Source organism: Hippopotamus amphibius, chromosome 2 (assembly GCF_030028045.1).
Source record: "Hippopotamus amphibius kiboko isolate mHipAmp2 chromosome 2, mHipAmp2.hap2, whole genome shotgun sequence".
NCBI lineage: Eukaryota > Metazoa > Chordata > Mammalia > Artiodactyla > Hippopotamidae > Hippopotamus > Hippopotamus amphibius.
Genome location: NC_080187.1, coordinates 101,282,450 through 101,303,094, shown reverse-complemented (window position 1 = coordinate 101,303,094; position 20,645 = coordinate 101,282,450). Strand labels below are relative to the sequence as shown.

The 20,645-nt window shown below is 41.5% G+C and overlaps 1 protein-coding gene across 3 annotated transcripts in view; it reads left to right on the top strand.

Annotated features, from left to right (window-relative positions):
- Nucleotides 1–974: 974 nt before the first annotated feature.
- DOCK8 (dedicator of cytokinesis 8) overlaps nt 975–20,645 on the top strand; it is a 207,242-nt gene continuing 187,571 nt past the window's right edge. For 2 of the 3 annotated variants that reach the window (XR_009051221.1, XM_057720569.1), the window contains exon 1: nt 975–1,312. Coding sequence is in view for 1 of the 3 variants with exons in the window: in XM_057720569.1 (XP_057576552.1) it covers nt 1,260–1,312 (53 nt within the window). In the remaining 2 variants the exon portion in view is untranslated. The remainder of the gene's footprint in view (nt 1,313–20,645) is intronic. The other variant, XM_057720571.1, reaches the window with a different exon arrangement.

The window sequence follows — 20,645 nt, the reverse complement described above, 5'->3', positions numbered from 1 at the left end:
TATCCAACAGGAATATAATGTGAGCTATATACGTATAATTTTAAATTTTCTTTAGAGAGCCACATTCTAAAGAGGCAAAAACAAACAGGTGAGGTTCATTTAAATAATATTTACCTAATATATGCAAAAATCATTTTAACGTGATCAACGTAAAAATCATTGACAGGATATTTTGCGTCACTTTTTCTGTATTGTCTTCAAAGTTTGGTGTGTATTTTACACAGCACTTCTCAATTCAGACTAAGCATAATTTCAAGTGGTCCATAGCCACATGAGGCTAGTGGCCACCTACTGGACACTAGTGCAGCTTTGAACCAAACGTATCTCGATTTTACACTTTTTTTAAGGGTCAGTTGACAGAGTCATTACATACGGAGTGCTCTAGCAGAGTAAAACTCGCAGCAAATCGGTAAACACGTACTTTTCCACTCGTGAGCCCTGGGACTTTTCTGATTTCTTTCTTGAGTTTGGGGCTGGACTTCTTAGTACACTTCTCAGTCTGAAGCTGAAATAAACAGGGCTGCAGCATATTCTTGAATCACAGGAAAGCCCTGTGCTCTGTTTCTCCAGAGAAAAGCATGTATCTCCAGATTTTTTTTAAAAAATTGTTTATTCCTTATATTTGTTTATAGGATGACGGACATATCGTTTGCAAAAATTGGTTTCCTGAAATTTCCACCAACTTCTTCTTTTTTTTTTTTCTTTTTAAATGTAATGTGCCTGCTCCCTGGCATGGTGTGAACACCCAATAAGACCTAGGGCAAAGAACTCCAGGGTTGGTTTCCCGACCTCGCCAACTGTGCGGGGCGAGCGGAAGGCGCGCATTCCCAGCTCTTTGCCCACAGGCCCTGGCAGCCTCGCGGCTTCGGGCAGATGGAGTTTCCGGCCTCGCGGAGTGGTCGCCGGGTCATCCGCCCGCGCTCCTTTCTGCCTGAGGTCAGGGCTCCGGGAAGAGCGCGCCAGCGGTCCGAGCATCCGGAGGGCAGTTCCGCGGTGGGTCCACACCCTCCTCGCGCGCCGCTCCCTGCGTGCGGGGCCGGGCGCCGGTGGCCCGGCTGGCCGCCGCCACCGCAGCCCTGAGGTTGGGCCCTCCCCCGGGGTGATTTCAGCGCTGAAGGTGGAAATGCGGAAGTTTCCAGCCGCGACTGACAGATGAGGCTCGCGTCCGGCTCGACATGCTCTGCAGCGGCTCTGCGGCGCGCCGGGCCGCCGCTGTGCGCATCCCGCGACCCTAGAGGCCGCCGAGCCGCCGGCGCGCCATGGCCACGCTGCCGAGCGCAGAGCGCCGCGCGTTCGCGCTCAAGATCAACAGGTAAGACGCGCCCCGAGGCGGACTCGCGGCCTCAACGCCCCAGCGGGTGGAGCTCGGCGCCCCGGCCGCTCCGAGCGGTGGGGGTGGCGGTGGGGGTGGAGGGCGCCTCCCGCAGAGTCCCCGGGAGGCGCGCCCGAGAGCCGGTGGGCGCCGAGGCCCCGGGGGCAACTGCTGTGGGGCCATTGAGCGCAGGATGGCCCGAGGGCTGGACTCAGCCAGCTCCTCCCCGAGAATCCCAGTCCTCCTGGTTGTCCTCGGTCACCGGCGTCTCTTCCCGGCGCTGCCTCCCCAGCCCCGCCTCGCCCGCGCTGCCCCCGGGGTTGACAGGTGGCTGGGGCCGGGGAGTGTGAAGGGCGCAGGGTTAGCAGTGCAGGTCACGCCACGGAGTTTCTCACAAACTGCACCTTGCTTTGAGGTTGCTCTGAGAAGGGGAAGAGAACAAGTGGTGGAAACGCGGAAAGTTTTGCTTTGAGGCAGCTGCTTCAAGACTTCGGTGGTTCTGAGGAGGGCTCTTTCCGCTCTCGTTTTATTTGTCCAGAAAAATAGTTTGGCTCCTACTGACATCGCTATTTTTATGCTCTGGTCCAAAGGAGCCATGAAGTGGAAAAAGTGATTTTTTTTAATTCTCAATTTAAATAAACAATAAGGAATGGCCTGTGGCTGACGTTTTTACATTTCTAGCGCTCCAGCAAAGAACTAAGGACACGGATCCAACCCATCATCCAATTCATAATAAATATTGCACAAAGTAGATGTAAGCACATTTACCACTCAAAGTTCAGTTCTCACTAGAGGTGCTTTAACTCAGTGGAGTTTTTCCTCCACTGAAAACTGCTGACAACTGTTTGGAGACATTTTTGTCATGCCCTGAGAAATCTAGACTGTCTGGTTAAAAGATAATATGAAATTCATCTTGAAGGGTCAACTTACTATTTTACTGCCCTCACTGCTCTAGGATTTGTTAGTCTTCTTTTAGCTGAGCCTGTGAAAGGCTAGTTCCACAGTCCATTTTTGTGCTGCTAGAGTGCGAAGAGGTTTGAGCGACAGGGAATTAGAAGTCCGGAATAATAAAGGCTGGTAAGCACTTGCAGAGGGCACCCTGAGCTTTATTGGCCATTTTATTTCCACCTGTTGTGTAGCTGTGAGCAAACCATTTCTCTTACCTTACTATTTCTTCATCTATAAACTGAGTTTATTATTGTGTACTGTGTATTAATGTTGGAGACCAAAAGGCATAAAGTGTATCAGGAATTTCCCTATGGGGATTTTTTTTCTGCATTAGGTTTCATGCCTGTTGCCATGCAGGAGAGGCACTTCATTTAGGGGCTGTGGGGGATCAAACTGTAGTTCCTGATGGTACCACTTTCCGTAGCTGCTGCTCTTCTATCTCTGTGAATTTTAGGTCAGGTGCTATGACTCTGACAGAAAGATGTTAGAGACTTGGGATTCGGTGGAGTTAATCAGAGGAGAGCAGTAGGACCTGCACTAATCCCTATAGGCAATCTTGAAAGCAGCAGTGGGGCTGGTGTAGCCTAGGGGTTAAGAATAAGGGCCCTGGCTGGAATCAGATCTGCTTGCTGATTGGCTCTCTGCTCCAGACTGGGCATGCTAGTTGAACTCTGTAAACTTTGAGTTTGTATATGTCAAATGGGGATACTCATAGTGTACCTACCTTGTATGACTGTTGAGAGGATTAAGTGAAATAATATGTACAAAGTGCTTGTCGTGCCTGGCTTAGAAAAAGTGTTAAATAAATGTTAGCTGGCCTCATCCACATTACTAGCAGCTTCAGCATTGTCATCATTGTTTGCATTGCCACCATCTTTAAGATCCTAAGAAAGAAGGTAGGAAGGAAAGCTGAAGCTGGAGGGCTTTCTGTGCAGAGACCAGTTTGGGCTGGGAACAGCGATGCCAGTGGCAGGTTGGAGCTGCCTTGGGGTGGATGTTCTTCTTCATATGTCTTCCATCTCTGTGCTGAGGATACCAGACACACCCAGTGGAACAGAATGTGTGATGCGATCTGACCAAGAAGAGCCCCACTCAAGTTAAATAAAATATAAAAGTTCCCTAATACTCAGGCAAGAATAAGGATTGGATATGCTTGTTTGGGGGATTCTTTTTTCCCTTTGGAAGCATTTTGTGTATTGGGTAGAGAGTTATGCTAAGGAGTTTGGCAGAAACTATTGCTCAAAGGAGTGGATTAATAAAGACATACCTAGTATTAATATTAAAATGCACCATTCATTGGTCATTTACTATGTCCCAGACACTGTTATGTGCTTAATGGATTATAGCTTTAAATTCTTATAAAGACCCTATGAGACTCACCTGAAGTCTCATACGGAAGAGGAGAATGAAGCTTGGAGATGTAGTTGCACAAGGCCATGTAATTTGTTCAAGGCCATGCAAACAGCAGAGGCAGAGCTGGGATTACGAACTGCTCCAAAAGACTGTGTTCTTAACTGGGCATGTGCTATTTGGATCCACATTTCTTAAGAATTTCCTTTAAAAGCAAGCAAGGAATTAACTTAAAAAACCATCACTTCAGTAGCAGCCTTGCAAACTGTTCTGATCAGTGTTTAATATGTAAACAAACTAACAGTGTGATGTTCTGCAATTTTGAAGTTGGAAAAGAAAATATTTTCCCGTACATGTCTATGTACTATTTTTTAAAATAAATCGACTTACAGAAGTAAGGCAGTGTTGAAATATGGCCATCGGCGCATTCAGCATGGGTTCATATTCTTTTCACCTTTCTACCCTGAATGATGCAAACTGTCATTCAAAAATGTTTGTGAGGTTAAATCAGTGTGCTTCCTATTAAGGAAATACTCAAATCTGATATATTAAAAATGTTAACGTGTAAGGAGCTCGGTTCTGCCCACACCAGCCTTAAGAAAGAGTGAGCAGACTATCTCATAGTAGGAAAAGAATGTTCCCCACTGTTTCCAAATTCTCTGGCTTCCTGTAGGCAGCATTGCACAGTTTAGGGGCAGGACCAAAGCGAAGGAGGAACCCGGGAATGCCCACCAGTGTGCATTTCCCCATGATCACCCTGATTCTTTCATATTCTTGGGAAACCTAAATTTCCATGTGTTGGAAATCATCATAGGACATTTTTTGCTCATTCTGAGCACCAAGTGTGATTGTATGATGTGATCATATGATATGTTACAGTTGAACATTTCTCTAGAACTCACAGCTTAGGGAGATACAAGAGAAAAGATCTGGCACTGAATTTTTCTAAGCTAGAAGAGTAAAATCAATTTCTTATAAGTGTTAGGTATTTGTCTTTGTTTCAGTTGAATTGTCACTAACTTCCCGTGCACAAAGGGCGGACTAGGTCTGAATTAGGCAGTTCGTAATAATGTTTGCATTGGGGAATTTCAGTCACTGCTGCGTTAAGTGTCATAATACATCCTGGTATGAGCGCCAAGTCTTGTCAACCACCTGTTTTTCTTAGTAGCATCTAAGGCTTTCATGTATTATAAAAATTATTATCACTATTCTGAAAATTCATTAAATATAATCTTAGTTTCTTTCAAACACAGGATATAGAACTAGATCAAATATTAAAGTAAAGTAAGGACCTTAGGTAAAGAGAAGAAAAACGCAGAATGTAGAAAAAATATTAATGATCCTTTGGACATTAAGGATTGAAAGAGATAATAATGACATGCTTGTATAATGCTTACTGCATGGCAGGTGTGGGTCTAAGTCTCTGCCTATCATAACTCATTCACCCCAGTGCGGTAGGAACAATTACTATCTCCATTTTACAGATGGGAAAACTGGACACCAAGGACTTGTGAAAATTGTCCAAAGTCAGAAACAGCTAAGGGCAGAGCTGGGATTCAAATGTAAGCAGCCTTGCTCCAGAATCCTCTCCCTTAACCACTATACACCATGCTGCCATCTCTTTATTTTATTTTAATTTTTAAAAATTTTTTTCTGTGCCACGCAGCAAATGGATCTTAGTTCCCTGACCAGGGATCGAACCTGTGCCCCCTGCAGTAGAAGTGCTGAGTCTCAACCACTGGACTGCCAGAGAAGTCCAGTTTTATTTTAAAATAATAATAAAATAAGTAATATTTATTGACTACTTACTATGTGCCTAGTATTGTGTTAAGAACTTTACATAACTTCATCTCATCATTCTAGAAAAGGAGCAAAAAGTGATGCATATTAATTATCATTAGAGAGTGATTTTATGTAAGATAAAAACAAGGATCCAAGAAGATAGATTGCATTCAAGGACAATCCCAATAATCTTAGAAAAAAAGATACAAATGAACTTGTGTACAAAACAGAGATAGACCCACAGACATAGAAAACAAATTTATGGTTACCAAAGGGGAAAGTAGGGGAGGGATGAATTAGGGGGTTGGGATTACCATACACACACTACTATATAAAGTAGATAACTGACAAGGACCTATTGTATAGCACAGGGAACTATACTTGATATTTTGTAATAACCTACAAGGGAAAAGAATCTGAAAAAGTACATATATATAACTGAATCTCTTTGCTGTATACCTGAAACTAACATGACATTGTAAATCAACTATACCTCAATTAAAAAAAAGTCTGAATAATTTTCGGCATAAAGACCAGAAAAAGAAGAAGGTATTGAACTGTTCCTGAGAAGTTTGCTAATTTTGTCCGCAAAAATGATGTAAGCATAAAAATATGTCTTCATATGTCTAAATGCTTATCTGCAGTGAAACAGTGCTATTCTTTAGTAGTGAAGGCAGAGCAGGGTGTGGGTGCTTTCAGAAATTGCTTCCTTTGTCAGACGTGTTCTAGACTGAAGACCGTGAGAAGAGGCTTCAGGCAATTAAACTCAGAATTTTGGTCTTTCACATTCAGAATCTTTTTTTTTTTTTTTTTTGATTCTTGGAAAAGCTCCACTTGATCTTCAGGCATCTAGAACAGTTGAAAGAACCTTCTGCCAGGGTGAACTTTTCAGTTGGAGTTCTTTGAACTCTGACAATTCACTTGTATATGTAAGGTCAGTGTTTACTTTTACATGGGAAAGAAAATATAATTATTTCATATGGGAGACATAACTAGGGAGAGAGGGAGAGCTCAGGGGACCAGGTCGCCCATCTCCACTCCCCGCACAGAGTTAGTCATGGAATAAGATGATGTTAAAACACCTCAACCTTCCATCCTCTGTAACAGACAGGGATGTGACAATACTCAGAATTCTTGCTGGAGGAGGCTAAGAAAAGAGTGCTTAGTTCTTTTCAACTGCGAACACCAGGTACTTATTCATGTTTTGGTCAATAATAAGTGGCTAAAGCAATGTTCTATCCCTTTTCCCACAAATGTTCAGTCTGATTTATTACCAATCAGCAGCTATAAAGGTTCTCCAGGCTCTAGGAAATTAGAATAGAGTTTATGCAGTTGCGGTTGTGTGGTCCTTGTGCTTCTAGAGTTTGCACTTTAGTAGTATAGTTTGGTATATCGACAACTGGGAGGTACACAGAGTAAAAACAGAATGATATCTCTGAAAGTATATATGGAAGGCATCTGTGTGCAGGGTGTGGTGAAATCAAATTGGTAAAGTTGGCCTAGGGTATAAGACCATCATATTGTGTCCCACTGTGTTTAGATCAAATGCAGGATTAGAAAAGCAGAAATGGCAATGGCAGAACCAGCGTTTCATCCATAGTCTATTCTTTCATCCGTGTTCATCATTAACAAGCAAAAATTTCTATCACCCGTACATTACAGCTTTTAATATTTGGATGTACATCTTTCCAGTTTTACAAAAATGAGATCATATTGCACATACTGTTTTATGCTGTGTTTTTTAAATTTAAAAATATGAACAACTCTCCATGTTTATCCATGTAGAGCTACATTATAATTTACATAGGCTGTGTAAAATTGTGTTGATTAGAGATACAGTGATTTATTGAATTAATTCTCTATGATTGGATCTTAAGATTGTTTCCAGTTTTTTATGATAATGTACAAAGCTTGAACAGTTTTATGCATATCTCTTTATGTGTTAGTACAAATACTTCCTTAAAATTTCTAGAAGAGGAATTGCCTGCACAAAGGAAAAAAACATTTTTCAAGCTTTTGATACACATGGCCGAGTTGTTTCCCAGAAAAGTTATAAATATTTACACTCCCACTAGTGGCCCTATGAGTTCTCATTTCCTCACATTCACACCCCCGCCTGGTTTTATCATTCTTTTCAAACTTTATTAGAAATCTTCTCTTCAAGATCTCTTACGTCTTCCTATTCAGCTTCCCTCCCAGATCCCTGCATGACCCCTGAAGCCATTCTTTAGGGGTTAAAATAGCTGTGCATTTCTCCTTTTTCCTTTGCCTTGCGTACAACTAAAGATAGCCATAATCTCTGTCTTCCTCACTTTCTGTGAGAGGTTCTTTCTGAACAGAGGTTCATTAAATAAATGGGTTAACTATAAAGGTAGAGTGTTCTAGCAACTTAGTTCTTTCTTGATTATGTTAGAGGCTAGTTGGCCACACTTTCATTTGCTTTCACTTTGCTTAACAATCTGGTTGAATCTACCCCTCCTTTACATAAACTAGCAATTTTAAATGAAACAACAAATAGAAAAATCAAGATCCCTGTCCCTACAAAATAAGACTCCAGATGACATAGCTCACTGTATGTGTTTTCCCTTGAATCACAGTACAGAGAGAAGGACTTCTTTCATACTTTGGGGGGTTTCTCTTCCTCTGGGATTGGCTTTGGGGCTAACACAACATGTTAGTGTGACTCTGCTCAGAAACCTCAGAAGGCTTCAGGAGCTCTCCTGTTGTTTCCATCATATAACAGATAAAACTCATGATTCTTCCCTGCGAGAGGCCAAAAATAGCAGAAGGTTACCTAATGATATGTAAGCTAAACTGGAACTAGATTGATAAATGCAGAACTGTAAATAATCAACCCTTTCTTCTTCCTTCCATCTCTTGACTTTCTGGTGTATAGATAAGTTAGCAGGCTTGTAAATCCTAGGTTGGTTAGTTTGCTAGTTTGTTCATTCATTCTAAGTGCTGTGCTGGGCCCTGAAAATACAAAGACAGGCAAGTCATGGCCTTGCCGGCGAGGAACAAGGCATTAACCCACAATACGGACCAGAAGAGGATGGAGCCACCCCTTGCCTCCTAGCCCTCCATCTGGGTGTTGTGCCTTCAAAGTGGTCGTCTTTGGGGACGTGCCACTTATTCTAAGGATACGAGCATTCTCCAAAACATTTTTGGAAATCCTTTTAGAATTGCTCTCAGAGAGTGGAGTATATTTATTTTTAAAAATAAACTCAGTGGTATGAAATCTTTTTCCTTTGACAGAGAATCTGCTTTTTTTCTTGTTTGAAAAGTTTCAAACGTATGGAACATACAGATGATAATATAGCGAGCACCTAAGGGCCCACTGATCAGAATGAGCAAATGTTAGCACTTGGTCATTTTTACTTTAGATATTTTTAAATGAAAAAGGAGAACGTTACAAATAAATTTGAAATCCCCCTTTGTTCTACTTTCCCATTCTGTTCTCCCTTCTCCTTCAGAGGCCAGCATTATCACCAAGTTTTACTTTTATTGTGTGTGTGCGTGTGTGTGTGTGTACACTATCCATAAACAATATATTGCATGGTTTCTGGAATGAGCCAAAGTCATTAGCATTTAAGCAAGCCTGTTAAACGAAGTAATATTAATTCGGTTAAAGGAAGCCATGTTTTTAGACTCCTCCGAAAGCCACTGCAAAGAGGACTTCCACAAGTGATTTCAGGAAGACAGTTCTATCAGAATAAATCGCATGGCACTTCTTGTGTGAAATTATAACGAACAATAGTTATTTAGATGTATACATTCTGGTAATGTTTTTCAGTCACTCCTCACATTACTCATTTCCTGCAATAGCCAGGAAATTTTTCAAATAACTTTATTTTCTCTATCAGATGAATGTACCCATGATTTGCATTTGACCTCAGATAAGCAAAGTTGATAACATGTTTATTTTTAATAATATGGTTTTGAAAGCACAGAATAAAGATTCCTTCTCATTGCCTGGACAGTTGATTAGGGAAAGTATGAAGAGTAGCGAGAGGGTATGGTATTTGAGAAGAATGGCCACGGATAGAAATGTTTTCCCCCAAATCTCTGCTTTGCCTTGTTGCCACACAGAGCAGTGCTCAGCACGCAGCAGATGCCTTCTTTGGTGGAACTGTTCTCTGTAGTCAGTTCTGTGCTGTGTACTCTGAACCCTCAAGAGAACGTGGAGTCTCATCAAGAAGTTACTCACCTGAGGCCCTGGGTGGTTAGGGAGGCAAACTAGAGTTGCCTACGGGGTGCCAGTTCTCATACAGTAATTTACACCAGAGTGACCAGCCACTTGCCCTTACACGAGCAGAAAAACCTTGGTTCAAAGTCCACTAAAAATGCACCTTATCCTGCTGTTTAACATAAATGTTGTTTCAAGGTCGTGCTGGCCCTCTGTTCTCTGTGGGAGCAGGACGGCATCTGGTTTGCTTTACCTGCTGGTATTTTACTCTTTCACTCTAAATCACTACCTGTTCTCAGTATCCGTTTAGAAGGGGTATCCAATTTGCCTCTTTTTTTAAATTAATTTTTACTGGAGTATAGTTGATTTACAATGCTGTGTTAGTTTCTGCTGTACAGTAAAGTGAATCAGTTATACACATACATATATACACTCTTTTTTTAGATTCTTTTCCCATATAGGCCATTACAGAGTATTGAGTAAAGTTCCCTGTGCTATACAGTAGGTCCTTATTAGTTATCTATTTTGTATATGTCTCCAGTTCACCTATTTATCTTGTTCCCTATCCAATAATTGCATTCAACTCACATGAATTTTTTGATTGCCTATGACTTTCTCTAGGTGTTACGAGAGACAAAAAAAAACAACAACAACAAACCCCCAAGCCCCAACCCAACAAGTTTATGCCCCCAGAATTCAGCTGGAGTGAGCAGATTAACATAAGTGAATACAAGAGATGGTGTTTGATTGTGTGGCCAAGTGAGGGTTAAGGGCAGGAATGGAATGTTGACAAAACTCAGAGGGGAAGGAAGGAGTAGCAGCCCTGGGGGGTGAGGAGGTGAGGCTGCAGCCAGGCCCTGAGGGACAGGGAGGTGATTGACAGGTGAAACTGGTATAGTGGGAAGACTGGGCTGCGGGAGGAGGAGGCAGCTGCAGTCATTCCCATGTGAGGTGATGTCTGGGATCAGGCTGGCGTAACGAGCATGGAAAGAAAGGGGTCTGTGTCTACAGATACTTCAAGGGGAATCAGCTGGACTTGGGAAACAACAAAATATTTGTTGGTTCATTTCGTGAATATTGATTGTCGTCAGCTCTGTGCTTGGCAGTGTGTGTTTTAAGAGGTGAGGACAGGGCAGTGCATAAGCAGACAAGGCTCCTGTCCTGAAAGAAGTCACTTTCCAATGGGAAGACAATAAAGAAATAAACGAGGAAATAAAAAGGAAATATCAGATAACATAGGGTGCTTTCCAGAGAATGTAAAAAGGGCCATGCCAGGTGTGTGGGTACCTTAGATTGAATGGTCAAGGGGGGCATCCCTGAGGAGATGAGCCCCAGGCCAGGACCAAGCAGGGGCGTTAGCAAGTGCCACGCCCAGGGCAGGAGCAGGGCTGATGTGTTGGAAGAAAAGAGAGCCAGGGTGTCTGGACAGAGTGAGCGAGGGGGAGAATGGTAGAGATGAAAAGTAGGCAGTAATGAAATCATAAAAAAGCCTTAAAGCCAAGGAAAGTGTTTAAATGTTATTCCAAGTGCAATGGGAAGGTTTTGGGAACAGAGGCAAAATATGATCAACCTCTGTGTTTAGAAGATCACTCTGGCTCCCCTGTAGAGAAGCGAAGAGCAGAAGTAAGGCGAGCAGGTGGGAGGTAGTACAGGTTCAGGGGAAAGGTGATGGTGGCAGGACTGGGGAGCTGAGGACAGAGGGAGAGAAGCCGTCAGCTCTGGGATGTATTTTGGAGATTGGGTTGATGGATTAGATGTGGCAAGGAGGACAATGAGAGAAAAAGAGGAATCAAGGTGTCTCTGAGGTTAGAGTTATGTGTGAATGCTGGTGCTTTTAACAGATAAAAAAGACTGGATGAAGAACAGGCTTTCAGGCTGAATCAAGGGTTTAATTGGGGACATACTAAGTCAGATGCATATTAGAAATTCAACTGGAATTACCTACTAGGTAGTTGTATTCAGGAATCTGAGGTTCAGGGGAGAGGTCAAAGCTGGGTATTTAAATTTGAAAGTCATTACTATATAGATGATATTTTAAAATAATGGGGGGAAAGAAAACGTTAGAGTTATCTTAAGTTTAACAGCCACAAAGCTAAATGTGTAATATGATGTCATTTTTATGGGAAAGTAAATATGTGTATCTCCCTACAGAGATTAAATAGATTGATACATGTGATCGCGAGATGAGCAGAAGGACATGTGCCCATATGTGACAAGTGTTGCATACTACCTGGGTATTAGGATTATCAATGATTATTGTTTCCCTGTATGCGACATGTGTATGTGTATATTTTCCAAGTTTTCTTCAAAGAGTGTTTTTGTCATGGGGAAAAGTAGTTTATAAAGGGGGTAACACCAAGGTTTCTATTCTGGGGAAATTGGATCAAGATGATGCCAATGAGAAATTATGAAAATTAGGAATTTAAGTTCATGTCAGGAGGATGATTTTGTAGTTCTCTTGTGGAGTGTTGTTTAAGAGAATGCAGTAGATTTCGCGCGTCCACGTATTTGCTCTCCCTCTCTATCAGAGGATTTTACTTTTCCCCTTGTTGAAGGTGATGTGGTCACTCTGAGGTGAGCTTTCAGAGCGGGCCCGTCCTTGATCCTAACACCTCTTCCTATTCTACACACCCAGCCATGTTCCAGAGAGAGGCTGATCTGTCAGCCTGTGTCCTGGAGTCGAGACAGTTGGAGCAGAGCCACAGTTACTTTCTGGAATTCTTTGTTTTTATAAGCCACTGAGATTTTTGGATTATTTATTATCACAGCAAAACCAAGCCCACCCTGACTAATACACATGAGCACGAACATCTCTAATGGGCAGCTTGAGATGGAAGCTGGGGGCTTGAGTGACAGAAAAGATTGATTAGGAAGTCATCAGCGAGGTGGGGATGGGAATGAAGAATGGGCACACTTTCTAAGTAGGAAAGTAGAGTGGGAAGAGAAAAGGAATGGGCCTATGGGGTCACTGCCAGCCGGTTGGTGAAAGAGAAGAGAGGAAGAATTTGGCCAGGCTGGGGTGGCAGACTGGGGTGGTATTAGAAAAGGGAGCTAGCGGGGCAGTTAAACAGGTCAGATGCCAAATTATAAAGGCAAAGAAAGAGCCATCGGATTTGCCTTGATGGTGGTCATTGTGAACCTCTGAGACAGCAGTTTTAGTGGGACTCGGGGGAAGGAAGTTGGATCTCGCAGGTTATGGAGGGAGTCAATGCAGAGGAAATGGAGGAAGCTGGTAGAGGCCACTCCTTTCAAAAGTTTGGATCAGGCAGAGGAGAAGTGGGGCAGCGGTAACCAGAGGCTCTAACACGGCTTTGACTTTTACGCAAATATCACACGCGATGCTAACAGAGGGTTCTTTGATCTTAGGGAGAAAGAACGCAGGTTTTTTCTTCCCCCATAAAATAAGACTTACATGTGAATAAAGATATTTAAAATACCTGACACTGTCTAATATATCATAAATTTGGCTTGGCATTAACAGTAATTGAAATAGTCTCCTTAGATATTTTCTTCCTGGGAGATTTTGGAACTCAGTGGCACTGTCATGTATAATCTTTAAGAATATTTTATTTTATTTTCATTTATCTTCATATGTTTGAAGCACAAAAACTTATAGGAAAGAGTACCAATATTAGTTACATTTTGCTGTTAAGCAAACCACGCCTTGGGTTGAATTGTGTCCCTCCCCGCCCCAAAAAAGATTCCTAAATATTCATGTCTGTGAACGTCATCTTATTTTGGAAATAAGGTTTTTGCATATATAATCAAGTTAAGATGAGGTCACACTGGATTAGCGTGGACCCTAAATCCAATCACTGGTATCCTTATGGGAAGAGACAGAGCCCAGGGACACACAGAGAGGAGGCCATGTGAAGATCGGCAGAGATTGGAGTTATGCCGCCACAAGTTAAGGAACACCAAGGTCTGCCAGCAACCGCCATAAGCTAGAAGAGGCAAGGAAGGATTCTTCCCTGGAGCCTTCAGAGGGAGCAGGTCCTGCTGATACCTTGATTTTGAACCTCTGGCTTCCAGAACAGTGTGAGAATAAATTTCTGTTGTTTTAGGCCACCAGGCTCATGACAATTTGTGATGGCAGCCCTAGGAAACTAATAGAGTACCCCAAAGTTTAGTCACTTAAAACAACAGCAGTTTAGTATTTCTCACGATTCTGTGGGTTGGCAGTTTGGGTTGGGCTCAGCAGGGTGGTTCTACTGGTCCTGCTGTGATCATTCATGTGGCTTCAATTCCCTGGTGGCTGGACTGAAGCTGGAGCATCTAAGATGGCCTTATTCACAAGTCCAGGGCTGTGGGGCTGGCTGTCTCCCTGCACGTGGTGTCTTATCCTTCAGTAGTCTGGTCCATATTCCTTACGTGGTTGAGGAAACATTCTAAGAGAATGAAGGTAGAAGCTGCAAGGCTCCTTGAGGCTTAGTCTAGAGCTCATACAACATTACTTACACTACATTCATCTGTCAAAGCGAGTGACAAGGCAACACAGCTTCAAGGGATAGGGAAACAGATTTAGTCTCTTGATGGAAGAAGCTGCAAAACATTTGTCCATTTTAATCTATTACAACAAAGAAAGTGATCTTATCCCATTTCAAACTTCACATATTTAAGCCCAAGGTCTTGTCATTCTCTGTTCAGATCACAATACCCATTTCACTGGCAGAGAAACTGAGATCAGATTAAGTTGACTCCTTCAAAGTTACCAGAGTCATGCTTTGTGAGAGATGTTTTCAGCCCATGGAAGACAGCTGTCTGGAAGAGCTAATCACAGTCTTGCCTGGAGGCAGGTGAATAAACTTAATAACTTCTTGGGTTTCTCTTAAATCCCATAATTAGATTGATGGAGCCCAGATAGCGGAGCTCTATAGGATGGAGATGAAGCAGCAGTTTGAGGATACCAGGGAAAGAAGGTGCTTGCAAATTGCCATGTGTCATTCAAAGGAGCAGGATTTGAGGCTAAATTAAATGACTAGGGAAAGGGCCAATGAGCTCTTTATCCTCAAAAGTTACCAAAGGGCTTAAAAATTCAGTGACTGCTCTGGTCTGATGTTAAGTTCTGGGCTGGGAAGAATTAAAGTGAGTAGAAAAAAAGGATGGAACAGAGAGGCAGAGAGATGAACCTGACAGGAAGGTATGTACCATGGCCTGCCTTAGAAGGTTCACCCTCAGATAAGTTAGGACTGCTTTTAGCTGCTGCAAGGAACAGACAACCCCACTTAACAGTGGCTTAAACAAATTAGGGGTTTAATTATTTTTCTTGAATAAGAAGACTTCCAGTGGTTGGCAGTCTAAGCTTGGCGTGATGGTCCAGGATACCACTGGAGACCCAGGTTCCTTGTGTCTTTGTGTTCCACCATCTTTAGTGTGTGGCTCTCAGCCTCATGGTCAGAAGATGGCTCTTGAAACTCTATGCACTGAAAGAATATGGAAGACAAGAAGAAGGGGAAAGGCCAGAGAGGCATGTTAGCTAAGTGCTCTCTTTTTAGGAACTTTCCCAGAAATTCACACAATGACATTTGCTATCTACCTCCTTGATCAGGTCTGTGTTACTTCTACCTACAAGAGAGGTTGGCAAGTGTAGCTTTTATTATCCCAGCACAATGTCACCTCCAAAAACCTAGGGTTGAGTTAGAAGGAAGGGGATAATGTCTATTGATGGGCAACTAATGGCCTCTGCCATTGCTCCCAACAATTGCTGTGGGTACAAATTAGTGACAAAACTTCCACTGTAGCAACATGGTACCTCCATCTCATTAATACTTGTCGTGGATCCAAGCTCATCTAATTCTAGGACCCTGGCCTAATGAGGAGGGATATCCAGACTTATAGGTCCAGTATTAAATTAGCTGTTGTAACAAATAATCCCAAGATCTCAGTGGATTAACCCCACAAAATCTTATTTCATAGTCGTATCACGGTCTGATGCAGGTCAGGCGACTCTCCTCCAAGCCGTGACTCAGGGGCTCAGGCTGCTTCCACCTTTTGGCTCTGCCATCAGAGAAACCTGCAGGTTTTTCTGCTATCATTCAGCCATTGGCCAGGAAGAAGAGAGTGAAAGATTCTGCCTCCAATTCTTAAATACCTCGACTCAAAAATGGTGCACATCGCTTCCACTCACAGCCCACTGATGAGGACTACTGACAAGTCCATTGATGTGCAAGGAGGGCTCAGAATATAGTTCTTGTCTGGCAGCCACGTTCCAGCAACAGATCTTCACTGTAAAGGGGGAGCATGAATCTTTGGGGGTCAACTAGCCATCTCTGCCACAGGGTCCCAATCGCCAAAGAGGAGCCATTAGCCACGGCCTAATGTCAATGAATGTATGCGTAGGCCTGGTTTGCCGTGCGTTTGGTGGATGAATAAAAGCCACGTGGTCTCAGTCACAGCAGTATGGGTGTGCAGGCTGTATGGGAAGCAAACTTCAAAAGCACATGCTGAAGCACCTGAGATTCTAGGAGGAGACAATAAGAATACAAGGCATGATTATCCTGTAAGGCGGGTGACTGATAGTTAAAAAATAAAAATTTAAGATCTCATTGCAGTCAAGGACACCAGAAGCACTGTGTACAGCTGAACACCTATTGGAAACTCCGCAGATTGATCAGGAGCCAGGTTGCACAGCCATTTTTTTTTTTTTCCTGAGAGCAATCCATTTTAAAACATTTTAGGGAAAACCACAAGATGAAGATGTTTTTAAAGCTTTGAGTGATTAACTTAGAATTGATATTTCATTTGGCAGGAAACAAGATGTTTGGGATGCTAGGGAGAGAAGCACTCCCACTGAGGAGTAACGATGTCATAGTCCACCCTCCCCCCGTGACAGGAGAACTTTGATGAGAAGCTGAATCACTTTACTTTTCGTGACTGGTTCCCTTTGGGTCAGTTGAATTCTCTTATTTATTTGCCTCTTAATCATTTTAATAGTCTGTGAACTCAGTCTTTCTTATTCATGTTAACAGTGGTAGTAATAGTATCAACCGGCATAGCTCTCACTGCAGAGAAAAAACAGGTTAAACCTTCAAGTCGGGATTTGAGGAGGCAAACAAGTCAGATTCCTGTCCCAACTCCACTTATTCTCAACAGGAGCACCTTTCAAAAGTTCTTTAACTTCCCTGAGTCTTAGTTTTCTCATCTGTAAGACAGAAATATTAATGATACCAACATCAACAGGGTCAGATGAAATAGTATCTATGAAAGTTCTACATAAATCAAAGAGCACTGCATGCATATTAATGAAACATCTGTAACATGGGAATAGGTTCCATGTTTCTGTGATCAGTCGATGAGGTGACCTATGTCATAGACCTGCCACAGGGTCTCACATTTGGTCACACAGGGTCTCAGAAAAGAAAACTAAAAGCAAATATGGACAAAGTAAAATACATTGGAAGTGAGAGATGGAGAAATGTTAAAAACAGCCACAACAACATAAAGTAAGGTTTCAACTCATTTTAAAAGCCTGTCCCCCTAAAACACACGTGCATATACATGCACTTTTTCCCCCCAAAAGTAACTGTTTTAGAAAAATCTTGGCAGTTATATAAGACTAGTGAGGGAACTTGGTAGTCACTTAGGTAATGCATGTCCTGTGATCACCAGGAATGTTTATGTGAGAGATGGGAAAGAAATAAAATGTTGAAAAATAGAGCCATTGAGGAAAGTAATTCATCCTAAAGAACAGCAACTGTAGTTAGAGACTGGAGACCTACAGACATGTTTCCTATCCTTTCCTAAAATGAAAAATGGCTTTTTATTACAGAAGTTATATGTGCAAATTATAGGAAAAGCAGAAGTGCACATAAGCAAAAAATTTTTAATGAAATTTATTTCTAGTTTTTTAACCTGAAGTTTACTTTTAATAGCTTGATATATATAGTTTTCAGATATACACACATACATGCATATTTTCTACAAAATTAGAAGCATGCTTATATACTGCTTTTTATTTAAAAATATATAATGAACAACTTTTCATGTCACTAAATAGTGTTACATTACACTTATTGAATGCATAACATTCCATTGTGAGGCTAGTTCATAATTTATTTAACTAATCCTCTTTGATCTACATTTATTTCCAGTTATTCACCACTAGAAACAGCACTTCACTAAATAAAGTTATGCATTCAAATTTACTTACATCTTTAATGATTCCTCAGGATAAATGCTAGAAATCGAATCACAGACTCAAAGGTATCTGTTTTATGTATATACATATATATAGAGAGAGAAATGTTTATTATATATATATATATCTCGAGAGAGAGAGAGAGAAAGAGAGAGAGAGAAATTATATTTCCTTTATATTGTTGTCCTTCTGGAAGGTTTTGTGTGACATCTGTCTTTAAACATGGCATGCCTGAACTTTGCCTTAATTCTTGGGGAAAGTTATTGAAAGATGGTTTGTTTTCAAATAAGTATAAACTGGTAAAGTCAGTCTTTTATGAATGACATTAAAAAAGCATCAACCTCGAAAGACTGAACTGAGTTCAATTCAAGCCATTCCTATGGTTGAGTCAGTGAACCTGATGGTAAATTTGATTTGGACAAATACTATTAATTCATTAGATTTCCTTGTGGCCTCAGTTTTTAAAAATAAATGCTTTTCTGGATAATCTTGGTCTTATTTGAGGCTATCCTCATAATAATCACCAACATATCCAGCTATATCCAGCAATCTATAGACTATTCCTTTTAAGACAGTTAAATGTATATGTTTTCAAGGAGAGTAAAGTTATACAGAAGTGTAAGATCACCTAGAAACTATTATTTACATAGAAATTCTTTCTTATTGCCAGAGTTATTAACTATTTATTCATTTATCTGATAGTTGATTCTCTATTGTGTCCCCTTATTAAGTCATTAGTAACTAATTCACTCATTCATCCGTCAATTCATGTGACAGATAGTTCTTGAGCACTTACCATGTGTCAGGCTCTATTGTGGACTTTGGGGCTATCGAAAGACCCTGCCCTCATAGAACTTGGGTTCTAATGGTAGAAACAGATAATTAACAAATGCTCAGATCAATATATAATATCAGGTGGTATTAATTGCTGTTAAGGAAAATAACGCAAGGTGAGGGTTTATGAAGACACTAAGTCATTTTGAAGCGAACTGAATATTTGAGTCATACCAGGCTTCAAATGCCTATTTCACCATTTCCCAACCGACTCTGAGCAAGCTACTTAGCTTCTCTGGGCCTCAATTTCTTTATCTGTTATATAAAAAAGACAGTGTACTATCTGATAGTGTTGTTACGAGAATTAAATGAGACTATGCAGAAGCTACTTACCATACAGGTGTTTGATAAATGTTAATTTCTGTTTCCTCTTCTGTTTTGGAAAAGGAAAGTGATTTGGTATAAACAATTGAATTCTCATTTGAGATTAAGAAATAAGCAACGTATTTATTCCACATTAAAGGAAGGTGTAGGTACATTTAAAAAAAATTGTTTCATTTTATTTTCTGAGCAAACTTAAAAAGCAGTTGCTCCTCCACAGAGAAGGGCAGCCTGAGCCTTCATATCGATTAATCCTGGTAATTCAGGTTTTCTTTGCCCGAACACAGCTGTCTTGGGCTGCTACACACCCCCCACAGGCCCTTAGAAGAATCACGTATTTCATCTTTCTGGGTCTTGGTTTCTTCAAGCTATGATAGATGATTTCTAAAATCCCTTTCAGAGCTAACATCACTTTGTCTGTTTTTTTAAATAAATGCTTCCCCCACTAGATCCACGCAAAAAGATGAATACCAGGTCCTAAACTGTCCTTGAGAAGAAATTTGGGACCCAAGCCTAAAAAAAGTGATAGCAACTTTATGACTTTTTTTCAAAATTCTGTTTTACTGAGAAGAAGTAGGTGGATCAACTGTATAATCTGTCTTCATTGACAGAGGAAGACTGTCAATAAGAAACCGAGAAATAAGTGGTATGTTTCTTGTCACATCAGAATGAAAGAGATAGACACAATGTGATTAATGGCCATTATTTTAAAAAATGAATTCTAGCATTTTTACTGTGTCCTTCACATGTGTTACCTTGTCTAATTCTCACAACAGCCTAAAAGGTTAAGGGTGTTCTTATTATCCCAAGGATGTAGATTTGGAAACTGAGGCTGAGTGAGGTTGTACAGTTTACCAAGGGATGTAAGTAGTGAAGCTGTGGTGGAAACTCAGGTCTAGCTGAGACCAAACCCACGTTCTTAACCGCTTGCTTCTTGTTACTGCCAGTCGTTGCTGCCAACAGTCCAACTTTCTTGCTGAAATAAGTTTTCATCATGGCCTCGCCATGGAATTTGTCAAGACTGTTTTTTTCTGTATGTTGTAATATGTTTTGTTTCACCTCAGGTCGGAGGATTAACTTCCAAGAGAGATGGACTGTGTCCACTCTAAACAGAACCAGAGGTAGCCTTACAGCATCTGAAAATCCTGTGCTGGTGTCTCTTCATCACAGCTTGAATAGGATTTTATGGATTTTTTTCTCTCTTTCCCTTAGAGTGGGCCAAAACAGACTTGATTTTTCCCTGAAATCGGCTATGAACAGAGATGCATTTTGAAACTAAAGAGTCTTTTTTTTAACTTTTTGCCTCCTTCACATTATCAAAGCTAGAAACAATCCACTAAGAGCACTGCCCAGCCTCAGGGGTTTAACTAGCTCAGCGGTATAATGCATGAAACTTGATTTTCAGGTGGAGGAGGGAATATCTGGGGTGTTGGGAGGTGTTGGGAGATCTTGGTGTGACACACATTTCCATTCACATGCGGCCCCTTCAGGCAGGCGCCCATTCCCATCCCTGGGTGCTGCTGGCGTTCTGAACTGCACCGCACACCCACGGATGCAGAGTTAGCGCTTGTGTTCATCCTCGGGGAAGACGTCATAGTGTGGAGAAAGAGGTGCCACCCTGGCGATCAGACTTGGGTTCTAGTCTCTACTGCCAATGAAATTTGAGTTTCAGGTACAAAAAAGAAAGATCTGATTGATCCCCTGACAGTTCACTATTTACTGCTTGACACATGCTTTGTTTAATGTCAGGAGTCCCAGGGTAGCCCCATTTGGGC